Source organism: Athene noctua, chromosome 1 (genome assembly GCF_965140245.1).
Source record: "Athene noctua chromosome 1, bAthNoc1.hap1.1, whole genome shotgun sequence".
In the NCBI taxonomy this organism is placed as follows: Eukaryota; Metazoa; Chordata; class Aves; order Strigiformes; family Strigidae; genus Athene; species Athene noctua.
This window is the reverse complement of record NC_134037.1, coordinates 100,254,514-100,278,141: the sequence shown is the minus strand read 5'-3', so window position 1 is coordinate 100,278,141 and position 23,628 is coordinate 100,254,514. Positions and strand designations below refer to the sequence as shown.

At 39.0% G+C, this 23,628-nt stretch overlaps 1 protein-coding gene across 1 annotated transcript in view; it reads right to left on the bottom strand.

The window, feature by feature from the left end:
* THADA (THADA armadillo repeat containing) overlaps positions 1–19,387 on the bottom strand; it is a 166,010-nt gene extending 146,623 nt beyond the window's left edge. The window contains exons 1-20 of the mRNA XM_074897106.1: positions 19,303–19,387; positions 17,823–17,918; positions 15,714–15,808; positions 15,172–15,302; positions 14,285–14,433; positions 14,097–14,129; positions 13,223–13,275; positions 12,075–12,261; positions 11,324–11,418; positions 10,806–11,026; positions 9,142–9,833; positions 8,343–8,494; positions 8,045–8,200; positions 6,767–6,889; positions 5,720–5,843; positions 4,166–4,314; positions 3,096–3,306; positions 1,577–1,712; positions 1,088–1,224; positions 523–681 (exon numbers count right to left, since the gene is read on the bottom strand). Of these exons, the coding sequence (XP_074753207.1) occupies positions 523–681; positions 1,088–1,224; positions 1,577–1,712; positions 3,096–3,306; positions 4,166–4,314; positions 5,720–5,843; positions 6,767–6,889; positions 8,045–8,200; positions 8,343–8,494; positions 9,142–9,833; positions 10,806–11,026; positions 11,324–11,418; positions 12,075–12,261; positions 13,223–13,275; positions 14,097–14,129; positions 14,285–14,433; positions 15,172–15,302; positions 15,714–15,808; positions 17,823–17,898 (3,079 nt within the window). The 5' untranslated portion in view covers positions 17,899–17,918; positions 19,303–19,387. The remainder of the gene's footprint in view (positions 1–522; positions 682–1,087; positions 1,225–1,576; positions 1,713–3,095; positions 3,307–4,165; positions 4,315–5,719; positions 5,844–6,766; positions 6,890–8,044; positions 8,201–8,342; positions 8,495–9,141; positions 9,834–10,805; positions 11,027–11,323; positions 11,419–12,074; positions 12,262–13,222; positions 13,276–14,096; positions 14,130–14,284; positions 14,434–15,171; positions 15,303–15,713; positions 15,809–17,822; positions 17,919–19,302) is intronic.
* Positions 19,388–23,628: the final 4,241 nt, after the last annotated feature.

Below are 23,628 nucleotides of genomic sequence, written 5' to 3'. Positions count from 1 at the left end.
TACAATTTCTTTATCAGTTGTAAGGCTCAATTTCATAGCTGCTATTCATTAAAGCAAACAAATACTATCTAACATTTTACCACTGCAATCTTTCAAATGGAAGTTTCTGCTTATGTAACTTCATGCTACAACTTTTACTGCATGAACGTATTTCCCACTAGTCTTGTGTACACTGGAGAGGGAAATCACACTAACACCTTTCAACAAGGAACATTAAAAGTGCTGCTTGACAGAAAAGGTGTTAAAGATTACCTAGCCAAGTGCAGTTAAGGCAATAGAGTCTAGGCCAAAATCAAAACAATTCATTTTCACTTGTGCTCTAAGAGAGACTAACCACAATCTTCCAGAAACACAGTGAATTAGTCTTTAAAACCATGCTCATGAATAACTAGCTTCTGACAGATTTATTGAAGAACTGAAACATTGTACAGAGCAACTAACTTCCAATTTTGATCACCCACATAAAATGCCTGCTGTATAAAGAATATCTTGATTTAATTACTAATACAGCATTGGATTTACCTCTCATTTCTGTGCAAATATTTTCCACTGGCCTGTGCTCAGACAGCTTTTCAGGCTCTACTTCACAGTATTCTTTCAAAATTTTTGTCTGCATAAAATAATCATTCGTGTCCTGGGGTTGTATCTCATGAAGAATCATCTGCAGACGGCCCGCACTTTCTACACATTGAAAAATAGGAATATTTAAGACAGTTTTGGTTTTTATTTCTAGTTATTTATACAATTGTAATTCATTTTGGATACGTAAGTACAAAAGAAAGCTATTAGCACTAAAAAACAAATATAAAACTATGGTGATTTACAAGTATTAAGGAAGAAAGAAAACTGGACTTTACAGTCATCTGTTTTGAAACAGATGCAACACCACAATCTGGAAATGTTTCAGAGGGGTTTTTTTAGTGCAGAAGTCAAGACAACCTCGACAGGAAGTTTAAGATTATGCCATAAAATGAGAAATTGAAAGGGAGAAGTGCTAGCTCTAGTTCTGAATTGCTATAAGACAAACAGAACTTCAGGAGTTCCAGGTTTTAACAGAATTCTTTTGGGGCTTTGTTTGTTTGTTTACCTGAATCACTATCCATTGGAATAAGACCTTCTGGTGATGAACTCTGCACCACTGGTGATACTACAGCAGAGAGTCTGTATGACATCAGAATGAGCCTGGCCACCATTTCCTTCCATTCAGTTACCAATGTCAAGTTACTTAAAAAAAAACCACAACCCAAAAAAAAAAAACAAAATCACAAACAAAACCCAACACAACTTGAATTAAAAATTGTTTTATATTTAAAACAACTGAAATTACAAACACTTCCACAACAGTATTTATGAAAACTATAAATAGGGTACAGTCTGAAAAGTTCTGAATTTAACATATACAAAGGAAGTATCCAACAGCTAGCTAAACAGTGCAGCAGCCAGTTAAGAGTTCTAAAAGCCACAGGTACTGGATTTCATTACGAATAACACTGTATGTTTTGTTCTCCTGAGAAGCTCTTCCACTGTGCTTAAATACAGAGTTACGACTTACTATTTAGCAGTATGTTTTACTTACTTAAAAGGTAATTGCTGCAAAAGCCCAGTTATACAATGCACTCTCCCATACATTGGGAATGATGCTGCTGCTTGAAGCAGAGACTTCTTAGCTTGAAATATTTCTTCTTCAACATTCACCAGCAAAAGCTTGATAACTAGAATTTTTAGAAAAACATGTATTTACATTATATATACATATACTGTATTTTTCTAAGAAACAAATCTGCTTTAAAGAAATAGGAATAAAGCCTGTTTACACAACAATTCAATAGAAAATGCACAGCAAATTCCTTGTTTACACTTTTCACTCTTTTGTCATTTAAATAAGTTATTGTTGATTTTCAGTTACCTAAACTCCAGCAGTATTTCTTATAGTCAATTTAGTCTGTCTACCAGAATCAAACAGCAGCTGTGAAAAGCACAGCCCATATCCTACACTCAGGGACAATCCCACAGTTCGTGATGAAATCAAAAGAAGTTACCTGCCACATACTGAAAGTCAGACTTCACCCTTAGAGCCAGACTAATACAACAAACAGTTCCGCAGAATATTAACAATCAGGAGGTTACGGTTAAATATTTGAATCTTACATGAGCCACTAAAGAACCCACACAATTTTCAAGAATACATGTGACTATTTTTTTATATTTATACCATGGGCATCTCAATGTCAGAATCAGAATTAATTACAGACTCAGATAACTACAGATAACTAACAACAGGACAGACTCTATAACAGTGAGACATGAGGTTACAAGTGCATTTGCTTAATTTACGGCAATCACAACCAGGTCTCAAAAGTCATGATTCCACTTGCATATGAAGGAAGTATTAATAGGCATCTCTAGAGAAACCAATAGTGGCACAAAAAAGTATACAATAGTGAGTTTACTACAAATTATATCCAATGCTTTATTACAAATAATTAATTTAAAGATTTTAGTTTTATTGCAAAGGTGAAGGAAGTCTGTTTAACAAATTTGCCAAATCCACCAGATCTAAAGCCTCTCAGCTTTCATCCAGAGGCACTAAACCAAAGAAAAATATTCCACATGGAAGCAAAGCCTAATTACTGCAGAAATACATCTTCAGGACCGCAAACCACTTGGATAAATGGTTTCAAGTGAACAAAATATCAAGCGCTGCAAATATCAAGTACTTGAACATGACACAGACCAACTACAGCTGCCTTTGCTCTGAGTGAGCAAGCTCTTAGAGGAAGCAGTTTCTTTTCCTGCACTTTATGTGCACAGCTTCATCAGGCTAGCTACCACGGCCTCAGTGTCACATTCTCTCTGATCAAAGTAGTAACAAAAGCCATCTTCTACAAACATTCTTTTGCCTCAACATGAACAGGACTAGATTAAGGTCTTACTAAGGCACCTGGCTTCTTAACAGCAAAACAAAATATACTTAAAATCCTGTTAGAAATAAGCATCTCTAATTCATTATGCCTCCTATCAAAAGCCCTGAGGAAAAGCAGTAGCGTTCCAAATAAATATGAAAAACATGGGGGTTCATATCCCCAAAAGCTTACCTGATAAAGTATTCTTCTCCACTGTACTCACTGATGTGTCTTCATCCATCTGGGGGTTATGCTCAACCCGTTTACCTAAACAAATACGCTGTAGTCCTTCATGATGTACTAAAAAGTTCAATAAATATGAAGCAGTGACACAATCATATGGCTTGGTACTTGTGCTAAGATCCATTGCTGCTTGGAATAGGAGATCTAGATTTTCAGAATCCTGAAAAAAACCCCAATATTGTTCATTTTACACAGCTTCCATATTGGTTTAATTAAGCTACTTAGCACCCTGGAATCTAAGAACCTGCTTTTCAGTAAGTTTTCGGTATGTATTTCTTAGGAAACATTTTGTACACTGATTACCTTACACTCAAAACGTGCATGTGTGTGTATTTAGCAGAGATACAATACATACACACTGAGGATGGGGACAGGCATTTATAAAGCAGTATTCAAATATACTACACCTCACAGGAGGATGGTTTGGGTTTTGGGTTGTTCATTTGTGTTTTAGAATACTGTGTTTCATCTGCTAACAGACATCACAGAGAAGCATAGCTTTAATAGGAAGCAGTATTTGCTCACCAGTACTTACGAATTTTAAAGTAACGTTTTATGAAGTAATAAACAGAAAAATCAGTATCAAGTCAAAGGGCAGAAGTTGGGAAAAGTCAAAAAAGCTAATCAGATAATGAAATCTGAGACCAGTCAGAAAGGGAAAGAAACAGAGCTGAATTTCTTAAAATGCAAGAGTAACTGTCAAAATGCCTCAATGATTTACAAAGGGAAGTCACAGCTAAGCAAGGAACTTGCATTAACTATTTCTCTGATAGTTCATAGTCACACCCAATGTACTTCTGCAACTCCTTCATCCATTAGCAAAACAATCCTCCTTACGTAAGGGCAGAAACTGTCTAAAAATATATCAAAGACGCCAGCGATGAGCACTACTGCAGGCAACATGGACTGACTTCTAATTTTCATGAATTATGCTTTTCACCTAACCCAAGTACCTGCTATAATACAGAACATTAATCTTTCACTAAATTACTCCTTTTAAACCATTTTCAATTACCTACCTGTAAATTAAGTGCAACATCACGTATTTTCATCAAAAGCCCAAATGCCAGAACTTTTACTTCCTCAAAAGTACTAGCAAAACACTGGATCAAAGTTTGGACACGAGTAGAATCAATCTCCTGGTCCAACTGAAAAACTTGGGCCTGACCTGTTCAGAGAAATCAATGCCTTACATGGTTATTCTGTAAAGAATAACCACTGTATTTGCATTTTGCTTAGCTACAGTAAAAGAAGCATTACAGTAAAATTTTAGCTAAAGCATTATTTTAATATTACTTACTTCTCTTAAAAGCTCTTAAATGTCATGTTTCCTGTTAAAAAATAAAAAGGCTACCATATCCAAAAAAATGACTCTCAGTAATACAGGAAGTAACTTACTGACAAAAACAGAATCCCATTTATTCACATTAAATTCAGCATTGAAAATAACCTTTATTTTAGCTTTGCTTAAACAATCTTTTCCTGCAAGTATGCAGTAGTGGAAAATAATTCCTCTCAGAAGAGGTTTAAAAATGTGTTTTCGGGTTTACTTTTGGCGGTTCTTTTTGTCATAGCCATAAGCCCCTGAAATGGAAGCCATTACAATTTTTTGCTTTTTATTTAGATTTACAGGAGTTATGACTTCTGGCAACTGATCTAAAGCCAGAAATTTTACGATGTAAATAAGTGCACCATATTACAGCACAGAACACAACAGCAGCTAAATCTCCTTTACAGAAGTAAAGTCAGGCTTCTGAAATCCTAAAGCTGCTATTATGAATTATTTTCAATACAATTTTCTATTAAAAAAAAAAACAGCAATAACATAGCACAAACTCATAATAATAAAATACATTCATGATTTACCAGGGTTTTGAGAAAAGATCTATCAAGATGGCATTTTTTCTTCCCTCTCAAAATCAGCTTTTACCTTACATGTCTCATTTATTAAAAAAAATAAATTACAATTTAAGACTAAAACATCGGCCATATGATCCAGAGACAAGATTGAGCAAAACTATCAACACTCCAAGCCTCTAACTGATACTTCTTGAATTGGAGTTGTCATAACATTGTGAAGAAAGTTTAAAGTAACAGCAGCACAACATCATAAACTGTCCAATTAAATTGTTACTTTTATAGTACAGTAATATTATGATGATATGCAGGCCTTTTCAATCAAGAGTTTTTATAGTTTTAATGTTTTAAATTACATATTATCAAGATGTTAGAACAGAAAAAGGGGGCAAAATTATCAAATATATTGAATTCTGTGCAAAAGTTTTCTTCAGAGTAACAAAAATTGAAAAACCTTGCTGAAAAACAGGCTAGGCAAGAAAATCCCAATTTATGTAATATATTCAACAGGCCATAAATATTTGCATTTACTTCAATATTCCATTTTCCAGTAAAACACACTATCCCCCGTTCAGGTAAAATGAAAGCGACACAGGAAATGCCATAGAATTAAGGACTAAGAATACTGTTTTACTTTGACAGAAATTGACTAGCTGGCATAAAAGAATCTTTTTCAATACCTCCCATTCCTACAGCCTTCAAATTAGACTTCTCACCTTTCGGAACAGAAAATATTTCTGCTATTGATCCTAAAATACTTAGTGCAGAAAATCTGGTTGGATGTGATGAACCAGGAAATAGTACCTCAAAAAGTCTGTCACATACAGATGACATGAAATCCTGAAAATCACAAGAAAAATTTTAAGTTTACTTGCTGCCCTACAAACAAGTCTAAGTAACTGAATTCAGGACATTCTGCCTTTACACGTTACCCAAAAAATTATGACCTTACAGTTAATTTTGGAAGCGTGGGAGGCCTACCTTCATAGTACTGACAAATTCCTTGTTTCCTACAATACAGTGAAGTCTGGACAACTCTTTGCTTTTTTTTTAAAAAAAAAGTTTCCCTTCCCCACTCCCACAAAAAGATTGCCATTGTATCAAAACCTTGAAAATTAGTTGAACAAGAAAAGCAGAACTCAAGACAAGAAACAGCTTAACACAAAGAAACTGATTACGTGAGCCTTCAAATAGGAATAAAGGATAAATACAAACAAAGTCTTCATACGGAAGTTTTTGTGCTGAAGCTCTGTCATTCATTCTCTCACTGACCTTTCTGGAGATCTAGAAAAGGCTGCATCACAACAGATCTCTATTTCAAGCCCAAGTAGCACACATCACTTAAAACTTGCTATTAAACTGCTAGAAGCTGACAGGACATTTACCTGGAAATTTTAGTTTGGACTGGGGGTACATCTCCAGTCACTCCTCACTTGTTTCAGGTCACATCATGGAGCAATCCCTCAGAAAATAATCTTTATTGCTTTTGGACAAAATTAACGTTTAAAGATAACCTCCAAATACTAATGGGCATCCAGTTCACAAGACAACAGAATATTCAGTCAAAATTAACTCGCATAAGCACATACAGAGAGGACAAGGTTCTCAGCAGTTTTGCTTTACAGGTTTCTTCTTTCCGCACTGTGCTATTTTGTAACACAGACACAGCCTAACTTAACAAGAAGCGTTCTCAAGAACACTGAACTATATTTCAGAAATGCTATCCCACCCCTTATATCTGTAACTCTAGCAGTCTAACTTACTTTGTATTGTTGCAAAATCCCCAAAGGATGCCTTTCAGCTGAGTTTTCAAGTAACTCCTGCTTGGTTTTATTTTGCTCCAATTTATAAAGCACCTGGGAACTTTCTTGTATCCTACAAAATAACTTTTAAAACAAAAGCAAACATAAGTAAGGCAAGAATCATTAACAGTTAAATAAGGGAAAAGGGTAGTTTCAGATTATTTTGTAGTTCATGCTTGTAATGTTTAAAAAGTCTGCATACAGGCTAACACAGAACAGATCCCTCTCCACTCCAACCCCAAATTTTTGCTCCCCATCTCTCATGACCAAGCTTTTTCCCCTCCCTCTGCACCTCCAACACCTTCTTCTATCTTCCTCCTTAAATTCATGCCTAGTCTTCTCCTCCCACCTCCCCATTTTCTGTGGAACACATGTTCCTCTCTAAAAAAAAGCTCAATTAACACATACAGTTTTTATACTTTTAGAGTCCCTTACAGAGCTTGACTCAGTCCAGGAGTGCTTCCCCCAGCTCTTTTATTACCCACTAGTATTATTTCCTTTCTTATTACACTCTCTCTAACACAATTTTTCCATCTCACATTCCTCCGTCTGTACCAGCTGGGAATGGAAAGAGACGGACTTCTCTTTTGTTTCCACCAAACCTATTGCCTCATTTTTCCTCTGTCTCTAATTAAATATTTTCTCCTTCCACACTGCTTTCTTTTGCCATTAACATTTTCCAAAACATTCTTTATACATACATACATAGCTTCCTCATTTTATCCATATCTTTCTACCACGATCTACATGTGACCTTGGCAACTTCCACAATGCTGAAACACTCAGTCCCTGAAGACTGTAACAGCACACCAGATGTCACGCTGTTCCTAATATTCCCCTACCCTGCCTTCCAAGTCAGGTTGCTGAGGCTGATCAAGTGACTGGGAATTTGCCTGAGGTCTGTTAAGTCTAATGTAAGCGCACCCTTAGTCCACAGCAACACAAGGTTCACTGTTCACCACACACTGCTTTGCTATTGGTAAAGTATGCATACACTGACACGTTAAGTAACACTACCATTCGTGATCAAGTTACTGTGCTTATCAATTTTTTTGTTTGAGCCATCCTTGCCTGCAAAGACTTATCACCATGCAGTTGGGTAACACATGTAATGCATTCCCATTCTTAGATCATCTACTTTTTCAGATGAGTGACTTCATAACATATGCAGTAGAATTTTTTTAAATGCTATCTAACTAACATAATGCACATTAAACATTGCTTATAGTTTGAAGTTACCTTTCTCAGTAAAGAACCTATCTGTTGCCTTACTGAAGGAGATTGGCTGTTCAAGTTGTACATCATAAAAAACTGAATTAGCTGCATTTCTTCCACAGACACAATTTCCGTGCTACGATGGGTTTCACAAAGTAAACCTAAAGCATCAATGCAAACCTGAAAGATATTTAGATGTTAACCACAAAAGAGTTACAGGCACCTGTGATGATACCTTCTTTTAAAAAACAATGCTGACACAGTGTTTAGGATCTAAGCAATTATTCTAATTTAAAGACACAAAAAAACATTGCCCCTTTACCTGATTGTGCTGATGAACTAGACCCTGTTTTACACATTCAGTGGATACAAGACCACTGCTCATGATATTTGAAAGTTCCAGGTGTCCATGAGCCCTGGCTGTTCTTAGGCATGCCATTAATGCTCCAAGAGCTCCTCTAGTACTGCAAGAGCCTAAAGAAAATGAAAACACATAATAATTATAGTTTGATTAACACAATGTACTCATTGCAATTCTTGTCAGAAACTCCTGATCCTTCCAACGCGAGCCCTACCCCACAAACTCCTAGTGTCTGCCTTAGATTAAACTAGTTCTAAATTGCCTTGATCCCAAAAAGCTTCATCTTGAACATGTCATATGAAAAGAGGACCTTGGGAGGTCTCACAAGCCTTTATTTTGGAATTACACTAAATTATGTAAAAAACTACAAGAGAATCATAAATCTCGTATCCACATATTTGCAATGAAAAACAATCTGTAAAGCCCTATTACTGGACATACCTGTGTAAGAAATAACATCAGAACAGAAAAATAGTAGGAAAAAACACTGATATGTAACAAAGCTTGGCATGTAAAGAGAACAGTAAGGCACCCACAATTAGAATACTAATTACAGTTAGAATACTAATTATTTTGCTCATAGCATGAAGACACACTTATGATTATTACAAATTCCACTTTGAAATACTAACAGCAATAATAACCATCTGGCATTTTTCCCCCAAATTAATTCTAATAATAATAGATTGGAAATCACATTTCCAAGACTTTTTAAAAAAAAAAACAATCACAATGACAAATACAGTATTTACTGTCTTACCTTGATTAGCATCTGCAGAGGCCTGAAGAATTCTAATCATGTAGCTCAGACTGTCAGGGTTACATTTAAGCAGTTTTGGTAAATAGTAATCTATTATGTAAGTAGTTTGGTCATGGTTCCCTTCACACAGTATTACTAGAAGAGGAGAAACCCAGATGTCATGCCACTGGTCAATCCAGGTGCTTTCTTTAAAACTCAAAGTTAAATGGGTTTTGTGATTTGTAAACATGGTTTCCAAAAGATCACTAGCATACGGTGCAAGAGACTGGTCATTCATCACGTCCAGAATTTGTACAGGAATTGTTCTGTCCAACTGCAGTATATTTTCACTGCCCACACACTCCACAAGACAGCCAAGAGAAGCATATTTTCCTTTTACATGCCATTCCAAGCTCAGTAAATGCTTTATCAGTCGGGCAAAGAATGGGTCTGATTTTTCACTGAATCCAGTAATGGTGGTTCGGTGTATCTGAAGAAGATTCTTGAATATCAATTTGGTTTGGTGTCTAACAGCATCCAGAGGGTGTTCCCAGTGTGTATAAATGTATTCCAGCAGCTTCCCAATTACATTCGAGTTCCCATTAAGTTTGATTTTTAGATTTGGGGAGCCTGAAACGAGGGCAGCCAGTGCTGAATTAGTCCAAATAGCAAGGATTCTAGACAAAGATGTTGCCATACTGGATTCTTTTAACCTTTTAAAAAGAACAAACAAAAAAAGTTCATTATTTGCATTTGTCAATTTTTTCAAAATATGTATTTTTTTTATTTCAAAATAATTGTTCTTCACATTAGTTTAGTTCACACTAAAACAGGTAAGGAGACACTAACAATTCACTGAAGAAAAGGAACACAAAAAGGAGGTGATGAATTGGACGTTGCAAACTGTACACTTAGTTACCAGACATGCTGTTAAGTGGTCACAGCTAAAACCCCTAAATATGGGGGAAAGAAACCTCACAAGCCACCACACTTGCTATTAAAAAAAGAAAAAAATCCACATGCCAATATTTGAGCAGCATTATGTTATTGCATGCTTCTTGAAAATATAAGGAAAAATTTTCATTGCTATATAAAACCATAAAAACTGAGTACCACATGTGCAAAAACAAAAATCACAAAACTGACCTCCAAGGCAGAAACAAAGGCTGAACTGAATACATGTTTTAATCTCCTATCCAATATGCTGGTAGTCCACTAGATGCAAGCAGTCAACGCTTGCAACCAGAAAAAAAAATTAAAACTTATCTTACTTTAAGTACTTCACTCACTGGCACACTTTGTCTTCTTCAGTACTTTTAAAAGCATAGGAGATGATGTCCTGAAACTAAAGTTTATCTGTCTACCTAACTATTGATTCTGCCACACCTGACCATCAGGCAGTTGGTAAACTAATCCCACTTCGGTGGAAAAACAAGACTTCATTTTAGTATGCAAGAGAAAATTGTAACTATGCAATATCAAGACGTTTTATTTTTCAAACTTACAGGGTTATCCTTGAATATATTAAAAAAATGACATGACCTGTGGCAGAAACTATTATCATCACACTGAAAACATCAAAGAGATATTCCACCGGAACTGTATGAGGGATATGAAAACACAAGTAAAAAGATCTACTCGCTCCTCCTAAACATGACAGAATACAAATCTAAACACAGGCTTACTCTGAACTCAAAGACAACAAGACTGATGAGATATCTAGTAATAGTTTCTCTCCATTTTCACCCATGCTGCCATTCTTCCATTCCAGCATCGCCAGTGCTCCATGGCAAAGAAAGAGAAGGACTGAGTCGGAGAGTTCTTCTGTACACAAAGTCCCACAGTTATTCACAAACCACACCGGCACGCCTGCGTGTTTCACTGACCCAAGAAGCAAGTCACTGATCTGTAATAGCAAAGTAACACCCATTACAGTATCTCAGTACAAGAGAACAGCTATTTTGTACATAACTGAGAATCTTAAAAGATCTGAAGAGATTTCTTGTACGTGGTTTTTCTCAAATTCAAAACCCTAGCCTTATTATTTCATACGGCAAGAATAAAGGATTTACACTCCAGCAAAAGACTGATACAGAGGTTGGCAAGTCCTGCCATTCCTATCAGCAAAGCCTCCAAACAACGCTGGTGCACTGATTAACCACACTGTGACATTCCACAGTCTTTAGCAAAGAAATACACTTACCAAGGAAGGTAATTCTTCAACTGGCTCATACATAGCTTTAGTAAACAGAATAACAGCCAGTCCTGAGGTAGTCTGAACAGTTTGCAGGAGAGTTGCTAGATAGCAGAGAAAGATATTTTACATTAGAGTGCAGCAAACATTGTGTGCTAGAACTATGTATCCAAATTATAAACGTGGTATTAAATTTTCATAGACTACTTGTAGTTGTATAATCCCAGATCTGCAGTGTCCCCTGGAGAGCAGTTATTAACTAATTTACACTCTAGTATAATAGGAAGCTATTAATACTTTTTGATAGAAAAATATAGAACTGCTCAGTAAGACAAGGACAACTATGGCTGAGCCTACTGATTTATATTAAAAACTACCGTATAAAAACATCCCTATAAGAAGTAAACTCAATCAGTTATAGTGCACTAATAAATAGTTCTGACAGCATAATTTATACAGACATATGCATTTTTGGTAGGGACAGACACTTTGGTGAGTATTTCTGTTAGTTTCTAAATTATCAGTAATAACATTTACCTTGCTTTTTGAAGTAGGACAAGTTAGACTATATAGTCCAAAATTACAATCTACAAATCATAGCTCACTAAAAGACTTACTATTGCTCCCACTCCCATTAATGTCGGCAGCTGAATTTCCATTCAAGGTAAACAAAGTTTTTATACATACAGATTGTGTTTACTGTAAAGACAACAAGACTAACTTAATAAAAATATTTGGTTTTCAATGTTACTAAACTTACCATCCATTAGGAAGCTTGTAGAGCTTTTCAGTAAACTACACATACTTTGCCAAACAAAAGACTCGTGGTGTTTCCAAAGACTTCCCTGGAAATTTTCTTGTAATTTCTGTACAAACATCATTGAAACTTTAATGGCTATCAGTAAATCGTGCATCAATTGAGTCTGAACAATACGATTTCCATGATTCTTTCTGGGGGAAAAAGAAAAAAATAAAGACAGACATACACACATAAAGAAAATGAAAGCCATTCTTCACCATCCCCAGAAAACTACATGCTGCCATCTTCAGATAGAATGAATGGTAAAAACTAATTTATTATCTGAGTTGACCAGAAACATACCCATAGGAAAACAAGAAGCACACTCAAGGGCAGTGTTTATAAATGAAGTTAACAAACATAATGGCAAATTCTACTACAGTTTCTGCAGGTTCCTGTGACAAACCTTCACTTATTTGATTCTGTCTGAGCAGACCTGAACTTTTCCAGTAACTTTCCAAAAAGACCAGCAGAACACAGTGCTACTCCTTTCTCATTTTTCAAGCAGTTCCTCCACATGCAAAGCATATATCCAGGATTCGACTTTCTTCTAACACAAATACAGACAACATATAAACTTCTAACATACAAAACACTCCACTAAGCACCCTTCTCCTCTGAGTACATGATGAGAGGCCACAGGGAAGAGGCTTCACTTTATGCAATACTGGAAAATGTCAATATATTAAATTATGACTGCTGTGACAGACTAAACAGAATATCAATACTGAATTAAACACTCAGGGAAAGTGGAAGAGTATTACTCTACCTGAATTTTAATAAGTGTATCTAATAATTACAGTGTTCAGTCACAATTCAGATAACTAAACCATAACTCAAAGGCCTCCCTTAAAAGTAGTAGCTCTAACACAGTGCCTTAAATGTTATGGCCTTTAATTTTCTTCCTTTCCTCTCATTTTATATCACATCATCATATAACCACAAAAGAAACTCATCATCAGCTTTTTTTTTACTTTAAAATATCTATAATTGTAAAATGGTATTCCCATCTTTCATCAATGTATGGCTATCAAATATTCCAAACCATACCAGGTTATCTTGCAAGAGTGAAATAAACACAGATAAAATACAGCTTATATTGAATTCACTTGCCTGTTTTCTTCCTGTATGTCAAGTAGCGACTTTTGCAGAAACTGAAGAACTAGTGAAAATAATTATGGCATAAATTTATTTAAAAGAAAAATAGAACAGAAAAATTCCAGCAAAACCACCGCGCATACGCATCATTCCCAGACACAATGAACAGTTACCCACATAGTGGTTTTTCTTCCACTCCATGAATAAATTAAACTGACATTTCAGTGCAGACCCAAAGAAGCAATGCTTAAGCAAAATCTCAAGCTAGGTTGCGACAACCTGGTACAAGAGTTTCCAACCCGCTTGGCCTAATCCCGTGAGGTACTCAGAGTTCTGGTTTCTCAATGAAAAGCTGAAATTACCAAGAGCTAAAGACTGAGCAGCAATAAAAGGTCCACAGGAAGCTGTAAACATTACCTGCATGAGGGCACAGTATGTCAAGTTATCCCATGTTACCAGCATATCAGACTTCTGCCAAATTATTGCCAAACAAAATTGCCAACCACAGCAGGCCTGGGCTTGCTATAGTCAAGATTGGCTGTTAACAGCTGGTGTTACCACATCCAACTTAATATGAGTCACGGCACAGAACACCTCACGTAGCCATCAACTCCCCCAGCCCTTTAAGAATCACTCACTGGTACCTTTTCAGATTTATATCTAGGGCTGCTCAATAAAGCAAGACTGACTCCTGGAAATTAAAGGTACAAATCAAGGGAAAGTCTTTGACAAAAAAGTACCACATGAGGGTACTAGTTATTAAAAATTAACCAGGAGGAAATCAGATCTGATAGATCTTTATGACTACCTCATGTTACATTTTCACACACAACCCTCCCCCAATAACCTGCAGTGAAACTTATTTTACTATAAATATAACTTTACCTTCTTCAAACAGGTTCTTAATACTTGCTCTGCCTAGAGGAAAGAAAATACATGTTAACTACTGAACACTAGCCAATAGTATCTATTTTACAAAGGTAAGTGTAAACATTACTATTAGGTGCCACATCAAGATGAAACTAATGTCAAGCAAGTTCAAACAGAAAACAATATATTCAATGCTATTGTACCTAAGCTGAAGTCCTCCATACAGGAAGCAAGGTTGTCCAGTACTTTTCTGTACAAATACACGTCTGTGGTTTTCAGTTCTTCCCTGAGGCAACATACAAAGCTTTGTACAGCTAACGTCATAAACTGTTCAGGAAGACCGTTTAATGAACTGCAACAGTAAGAAACAGCACGATCAGTTAGCTCACACCGAGATGTTAAATATCTGCTCGAATAAAGCTAAAACTCCAATAATAGACAGATGTTGCTTCCTTCATTAAACCATACTCTGTTTTAAAATAAACATGCATGTTACAATTTTGCAGATAGAAAACCTGTCAAAGGGGTGTAAAGCTCTGGCATGCAACCAAATACGGGATGGAGGCTCTGCATCTCTCAGTGGGACAACAAATGTTTCTGGACATAGAAATGAAGACAGCTATGCACTGAATCCTAAAAATGTTAAGGCTGTAATAAATTCACTAAAGAAACACAACAGTAATTTTGCAACAGAAAAATTTAATCACAATAAAAACACGCAAAAGAAACCACAGTTTAGTTATGATTACTTTGAACAGCCTTTTCTTGACATTGTCAAAGTTGAGATTTTTTTTATTTTAAATTTCTACTCTAATAACGGTTTTAAAATTCAAAGTGCTAATTACATACTATGTTGTCTTGCCAGCAACGAAACAGATCAAAATACTGTGAAGTTATTTATCCAATGATACATTGTATTATTTATAATTAAGATTTTTACTAACAAAGAAAGAAATACAATACATATTCACATTAGTACCACAAATTTTCAATAATTTACAGCAATCTGAAGTGCACAGCAAATTACTGTCTTCTAGGTAAGGAGAGCATCTCAAAAAAAAATATTAAGGCTTACTATTCAATTTTTTACCTTGCTAATACTTTTTTCAAGGGATTCTTCATACCCAGTGAAAAATATGTCTCTCCCAAAATATCCAAACAAGCTTTAACCATGGGATCACACGCAGAGTTTTGATCCATCTTCTTCACCAATGGCATAATCTATAATCAACAGAACACATAATCCACAAAAACTCTGGATATACTCTCATCATTAACAGAGGCATCATCTAAGTATATGGTGCAAAACTGGCCTCTCTTTACTATCCTGTTGAGTTTCATGTGTTGAATAACGTTCCAAGAACACCTCTAATACCAGAAATACATACATACAAAATAGGAAGCTTGGTATCACTTGCCTTCCGTCATTTTCAGTAACTGTAGCCCTTGGTAATTTAAGTAACAGAACTACATTTGTATCTATGGTGTGCATGCAGTTGGAACTGCTTTTTATTTGTCTCCAGGAATGTTTAAAACATTGTAAAGTTTACTTTAAAATTGTATTTCCCATTAACAGTGCACAGCACACACTGTCAGTTACCAAAAACTACCCTAACAACAGTGACGTCTTACTTGTTTAATACACTGGATCTGCTGGATGCCATTGCTCAGCTGTGCACAGCGCAAAAGCAGAGATGCCAGGTTTTGCTCTTCAGCCTTTGAAAACCCTACATTTGGAAAAGTCTCTTTTTAGACAAGAATTACAGTAAGCAGTATACACACATAATTTATAATAAGAAAACACCTCTTAATAGTTAGGTCTTTTTCCTGTTCTAGTCAACCTACTGGTGCCACAATCCTTTAAGTCACCTTACAACACCTTAACACCATTTTTTTTTCTAACAAATGAAAAAACTACAAGTTTCAATAACATAATAGTAGGCTTCATCTTCAGTATAAAGACCAGTTTCACAAAATCACAGCACGGTTGAAGTGGGAAGGGACCTCTGGAGATCATCTGGTTGAACCCCACTGCTCAAGCAGGGTTCCCTATAAGCAGGCTGCCCAGCACCATGGCCAAACGGTTTCTGAACACCTCCAAGAATGGAGACTCCTCAACCTCCCTGGAAAACCTGTGCCAGTGCTCAGTCACCCTCACATTAAAAATGTTTTTTCATGTTCAGAGAGAAACTCTGGTGTTTTGGTTTGTGCCTATGCCTCCTGTCCCATCACTGTTCAACAAGGGGAAAAGCCTGTCTCTGTCTTCCTTACACCCTTCCTTCAGATATTTTTTACACATTGATATCCTGAGCCTTCTCTTCACCAGGCTGAAGTGTCCCAACTCCCTCAGCCTTTCCTCACAGGAGGGATGCTCCAGGCCTTTCATCATCTCAGTGTCCCTTCGCTGGACTCTCTCTAGTATGTCTGTATCTCACTTGTATTGGGAAGCCCGGAACTGGATGCAGCACTCCAGGTGTGGCCTCACCAGTGCTAACTAGAAGGCAAGGAGCAACTCACAGTAACTTTAGCATACAAATCTTGTATTACTGGGATTTGGTTGGTTTGTTTGGGTTTTTTTTAAAAGCGAAGATCACTGGAAGTTTGTTTCATCAAACAAACAAACAAACAAAATCCACTAAATAGAAGAGCATTTGAACAGTATTGTTACCGTAAAAGCCAGCAGACAAACCCTCTAAGACTCGTTTTGGAGTGTCAGAAAGCAGGCATTCATTATTACAGCACTGGATGCACACCAAATAGCTTTGCAAAGGTGAACACGCCCCAGATGTATAAGCAGCAGCTAATATACTGTGAGATTATGCACATTCGTAACTTTTCTGAGAAATGATTGGCGTATGTGTTAGATTTCCTGGAACTAGTTACAGTATCTACATCTTAATTACACGTGTGCTTTCTTGCTGGGTGGTGGTCTCGAGGGGTCCCTGGGGGTCATTGATAGTCTTCCTCACCGTGTCTGCTGGTTGACCTCAGTGCCCACACATGCTCACAAAGATCTGTTTAGGAGGTGATGTGCAGCTGTGCTGTACCTTGAGCTGGTTTGTTATAATTTGTCCCATCCTTGTTCCTGTTATCTTCAAGAATAGGCCCTGACTGTCTGATTTATTACTGTCTTATCCTCAAATCCCTTTCTTCTTCATGAAAGCACCAACTTTCAGCTGTGTCTGCACATACCAGAAGCTACATCGAATACTTGGCAAGATGAAAAAGCAAGACCAAAAAAAAAAAGTTAGCAAGACGTTTTGGCTTACAGTATCTTTCAATCAATTTATCTACAAAAAATACAAAGACTGGGAAAATACACTCAAGGTAACCTCCAGAGATCCCTTCCAAACCTCAACCATTCTGTGATTCTTTGAAATTCAGTGTTATCTCACATATTAAGGCTTGTACTTTGGGTATCCCTGAATTACAGGCCTGCAAGTGGGATCACAAGTAGGACTTTCTACCACCTTCACACCAATGACATAACAAAGAGTTTTGAAACCAAAGACACACGGCTCTAAAGAACTCTTTTAACTCTGCCAAGGTAAGAAGTCATTGTCATTACAAAATAAAAGCAAATCACAGAAGAGCAAACATACCTAAAACCCACAAAACAAAACCACCAGAAATAAAACAACAAAAAAACCCCAAAACAGATCAATTTCAGTAGCTACTCAAATGCATCCTACTAACAGAAGAAGAAATTACACATTAGTTCAGAAAAAACACCCCACTTACTCTGAAGTTTTTCAAGCTGCTGCTGATGAAGAAAGAATGCATCTACCTGAATTTCTTTCTTCTTCTTTAAAACCATTTTGACTGATGAAGAGATACCTGCTCAAAGAAAAAACAACAGGTCACATTGTTTTAAAAGCATAATTACAAACACTTCCTATGATAATGGTCTCTCCACTGCCCTGAAATATTTATTGCATTACCTACGCAAATTTTTTTCAAGATAATAGCTCTCTTCAATTTTATCAACTTCGTCTATTTCAAGCATTTTGTCCAAAATTCACCCAGACTTCATGGCACAAAATGGAAGTCACAGAAAAAATGATTCGCTGGGTGAATGACAAACTGTCTCACTAGTTATGTAGTCTGTGGTGCGTCCATGGATCACAGGTTGAAAACATGCAGGAGCATGAAAATAACATTACAAAACTTCCGTCGCTCTGTTTCACTGTTCAAAACTCATTCAACTTTTACTGATCTCAAGTTGGAACTATGCAGCAAAGCAGCTTTGTTTCTTTAAAACTTATCAACCAGTTCTGCGTTTCCTGTAAGGGAATAAATAGCAAGTTTTCTTCTTGAAGGCAATGGCAATTCAGCATGCACTGCGGTTTCACTGACTTCTGAGCTCGTTCTGTTATCACTGAACAGCCGAGGTGGGAAGGGACCTCCGTAGGTCACCTTGGTCCAAGCCCCTGTTCAGGCAGGGCCACCTGAAGCCCACTGCACAGGGCCACGCGTCCAGGTGGCTTTCGAATGTTTCCAAGGATGGAGCCTCCACAGCCTCTCTGCTCGGGCACCCTCACACCACATCTGGTGCATCCCGATGTTCAGGAGGGTCCCTCTGTCTGTGCCCACGGCCCCCCTGTCCCGGCGCCGGGCGCCATAAAAAAGCGCCTGGCTCCGTCTTCTTTGGACCCTCCCCACACACGTCTCCACAGCCCGCTAGGATCCCTTCATCTAGTCCCCGCGGACAGCGAGCACCAGGACTCCCGGTATTTTCTTCTGAAAACAGGCGGCCTCGGCCTTGTTCCCCAGACAGCGGCCACCACACGGCAGATTCACCAGCGGGCCTGTGCCCGGGGAGCAGGAGAAACCAACACCACAGCCCCCCCCAACCTCCGAGCGGCCCCGGGAGGCAGGAGCCGGTCGGGCGGCGCCTCAGGGGAAGGGGCGGTCGGGCCCCGCTGCCGCGCCAGAGCCTCGCACCCCCGACGCCGAGCGAGGCGGCCCGCGGCACCCCGCGCGCACGGCGGCGCCCAGCGTGCTGCCGGGCCTCGGGGCCGGGCCGGGCCGCGCCCGCCGCCGGCTCAGGCTCGGCCCCCGGGGCCTCCCCTCTGCCCGGGCGGCAGCGCGGGCCCGGTGCGCGGCGGGGCCTGGGGAGCGGCGGGCAGCGGCAGGGCTGCGGCCGGCCGCGGGGCCGCCGCCACGGAGGCCGCGGCGCGGCAGAGGGGCAGAGAGGGGGAGGAGGGGAAATGCCCCTTACCCGAGGGAGACTCGCCCGCGGGCGCCGCTTCCCTTCCCGGTGGCCGCCGCCCCGCCCGCACACGGGCCGCCCGCAGGGGGCCGCGGCCGCCAATCAGGGCGCGGGGGCCGCCCCGGGGCTTCCCCCGCCCCCGGCCCGGCCCCTGCAGCGGGCCCGGCGCCGCCTCCCGCCGGGACCGACCGCCCCGGTGCCGCCGGGGATCCCCAGCAGGTACCGGCCGGCGCCCGCCGAGGCTCCGGCAGCGCGGCGGCAGCCGGTGCTGTCCGCCATTCCGCTGCGGCTGCCGCGGCCCGGCACCCTCCTGAGCGGCGGCGGCCGCAGCGAGTCGCCGGGTTTCTTCGGCAAATACGTCTCTCGAAAGAAACCGCCGCGAGGGTCGCTGGCCCTCGTAAGCACGGCTGCCTTTCCCCGTTTTAAACCGTGCTCTTAACTTTGGGAAAAATTGGTGGTAACTTTGATGTATCTCATGGTGGCAGTAGCTCTGAGCAGTTTCGCTGTGAGTAGTTACTCTCCCCTCAGTTCCCGGATTTCCTCAGTAGATTTAAGTAGATACCGCGTCTGTCGGAGCTTCATTTGTCCTGTGCCTGGCGGCTGGCAGCCGTCCCCCCACGTCCAACCACATTTCGCAGCCAGAGGAAGCAAAGCTTCCCGGTAACGCATCCAACACGAATCGAGCTCCTTTACTCCTGAATCCTTTCCTCTTTCTTTCCCTTTTTTCCAAGGAGCAGAAAGAGGCTCGAATAAACAAAATTTTTTGCAAAAATCTGACGAACTTCATTTGAGAAGCGCCCACCGTTTCTTTCCTCTTAGCCATCTCTCGACCCTTTGCAACACTCCTTAATTTGTGAGCACTTTCACATTTTCTTTAACTGTAAAATGATGAACAAAACACAGTTATTTTTCATACATATACGCGTTTAATTTTTAGCCAGAGCAGATTTTTTTTTTTTTTTTTAAGTTTTCAACATCTATGCCATGTGCCTTGCACCGTCCTTCCAGGTCCCATATGAATACAATGTAAGTAACAAGTACGTAATGTGGCAGCAATAAACTATCAGATGGGGATGGTCTTTCCCAAGTCCATGAGTTGTACATTGCAAAAGGGAAATCTTGCACTCATGGTTAGTGCAAAAGTGGTCATTGTAAAATGCCAGCTCAACATAGCAGTCATGCTTCCATGAAGATTTAAGAACAACAGCATTTTTGTAAGGAAAAGAGGGAAAATACCACAAAACCCATTCCTTGCCACTTGGCTTCCACTCAGCAGTGATTTTCTTAGCCATCTAAAGCAGCTAGAGTCCATGAGAGTCTGTTCAGGACTTCCAACAAACTTATAGATCCCCCCTTTAACACTGAAGTTTCACCTTCAGTGAAAGTACCTTTTGACTTCTGTCAGTGGTAATGGCCAAAGGAATTGAGAAAAGGTTTAGCCATACCCAAACACATGGAAAATAATTTGAGTTTTTCCTGGTTGGTTGGTTGGTTTTCCCTCTGTTTTTTTGTTCAGCCATTTCTAAGGAACTGACATCGTTATTTGGCCCTATACATCACAGTGACCTAACTAAAATGCTGGACTGTATCCAGCTTGAAGAGAGATTGAATGCTCATATGTGATTTAACCCTTCAGCCAGATCAAACAACACATCCTCAGCTGGTGTAAGCAAAGCCTCCAACAAGCTCAGTCTCCAGTTCCTTGAGCAGAATTCAGTGCCTGCACATGTTACATTCAGCGTGATCCTCTTCCCTACACATTCCCCAATTTCAGGGGAACCCTTTCCAGGGTTCCAGCTCTGTGTAGTCCAGCTCATTTTCTGCAACACTAGGGATAACTTTCCAGCAAACTTTCTGCTTTCCAAAGGACCATTACTCTTCCCAAGTTTTTCCGGTTAGAGGAAGCATCAATGCTAGGGAGCTGTAAGGTAACACCTGAGGAATCCACGCTTCACAGTGCAATGTGAAGCACAGAGGCATCTCAAGAAATGAAACAACAGCATTCAAGACTTCAGTTGCTCTGTTGTCCAAGAGCACCAAGCTTCCAGTACTCAAAACAACTTATTTAGAACTAGCTCACCTACCACCTCTGAGCAGCTCACCAGGCATGGGTTATTAGGCTTAACTACCTAAGTCACTCTTCTCATAATTTCTGTTCTGCTGGTAAGGAGTAACAGACCCTTGAATTACTGGTGTCGTGGCTCCACTGTGCTCTGTTCTGTGCCAGAGATCTTGCAGAGACCAGAAAAGCAGCCGCAGTGTTCGAAATTAATAGGGAGATAATAAAAAACAAACTAGAAAGCATCACTATGTCTCTGTATAAATACACCTATGCATCGAACGCTATGTGCAGTGTTCATCCCTACACAAAAAGAACATAGCAGGACTGCCAGAGGTGTGAGGCAGGGTAAGAAGGATGGCCAAAGGTAGAGGAGGGGCTTCTCTGTGAAACCATTAAAGAGAGTAACCTCACTCTCAAAAAGAAACTTCTAACAGAAGTTAGAAATTTCTGAAATAATTTTTCACTGTCTATAAAAATTAAGGGGCATCAAATGAAAAAAGCAGATGCCACGTCCAAAACTAAATGAATTATTTAAACCATGGAGCTCATCATCAGATTTGGGATCTTGAAACCCAGAAACAAAAAAAACCAAAACCACCACAACACAGCAAAAGTTTCAAAGCACAAAACTTTTGGCTCACAAAGTCCCTGAACCACAAAGCAACTGCAGACTGAGAGAATATTCTGGGGTAATGACACTTAACTTCCCTGGGCACTGGCTGAGGATGACAGTCAAGCAACTGGATACCAGGCTAGATGGTCCCCTGCTCTGACAGGGTACAGCCGTTTTTACTGTGATGTCTCGGCATGTTTCTGCAATTCAGTTCTTTTCTAAGCACTGGATTTGTGTTCACAGTCTTTACAGTTTTGACAAATCAACATCCACCAGTGAAAATCCCTCTCAAAGGAGATATTCTAACCCACACTGTTGGAAACTAATGTTTAAGCTGTAAATTCTAGTCTTCTTGAGCTATGCCTATATCCAGTAAGTATTTTATATTTTAAGTTTCTTTCAGAGGGAGATTGTGAGCTTATCGTTTGGTAACTCTCAGAAATCGATTATTTAGAGCAATATAGAATTCTACCACTCCGTGGCGCCAAATAATTAAAAAGAAGTTGTGCTTTCAAAGGGAAGCCATGGACCTTCTCAAAAGCCGTATTTTTTTAATGTAGAAAAAGCCTGTTGAAGTAACCACAGATTCTTCCATTCAAAGGTAACAAAGCAAAAATACTAGAGACTATTTAGGTGTCATTTTTCTATCACTGAAAGACAATCCATAGCCTTGAAAGAGGAACATTTACAGACATCATGGTAATAACATGAATTTACCAGGAACGATCTTTCTCCCTTCCTCTCCTCCACTTAAATAAAACCTTTAAAGCTGTTTGTTGTCAAGAAAGATCAAAATACTTTGTACTAATCCGAACAGCACCTGAAGATGATCTATTTATTTATATCATGGTTTTGTAATTGCAACTAGTATAAAGAATATTATGGGAACTTCTTCTTTACTGCGAGTCTCAAATAGGTACATCACCCTTTCAAAGAATCGGCACAGAAATTAACTTACAGAAGATATTGTATAATCGAAGATTTTTGAATCTCAAGATGTTTTCTGGAATATATTTTCCAATTGTAGCCACACATACCAGTCTGAAATACCTAAATTTAACTGGTTTCAATGTTTACCTGTGTGAAAGGACCAGAAAAAGTCACTTGTCATGATGGGGATAAAGTTCTGATCCAGCGTGTCAGAATCACGTTCTGCATACTCGGGAAAGTCTCATAAACTCAAAATTTTATATTCTAGGTGCAGGTTTGAAAACCACTTGATCATCTCTGAAATGGAGCTAGTGGCATTTTTTGGATTAGGTTCCACACTCTAAATATTTTGCAATACAGTGTTCATAATACTTCAAAACAAATTAGGTTATTGTTTAATAAGACAAACAAAACCTTAAAACTTACTTTTTTGCATTAAAGTCCATTACCGACAGTAAAACCACACAACAGGCACATCTTTAACCCACATCTAGAGACTAATATTTAGAGTCCACATTACAGAGGCAAATATTTCATGGTGTTTTGATTTTGGTTTACTTCTGTAGTAAACCAGCTAACAGATGGTCATTCCAAGGCGCAAATACGTGGTCCTGCAGATTGCTTCTACAACGTACTATGTACCTTTTTTTTTTTTTTTTTTTTTGCATTTCCTGCACATATTTGCAAGATTCCACCTCATATTTATTATTGCTTGTATATTACTTCCATC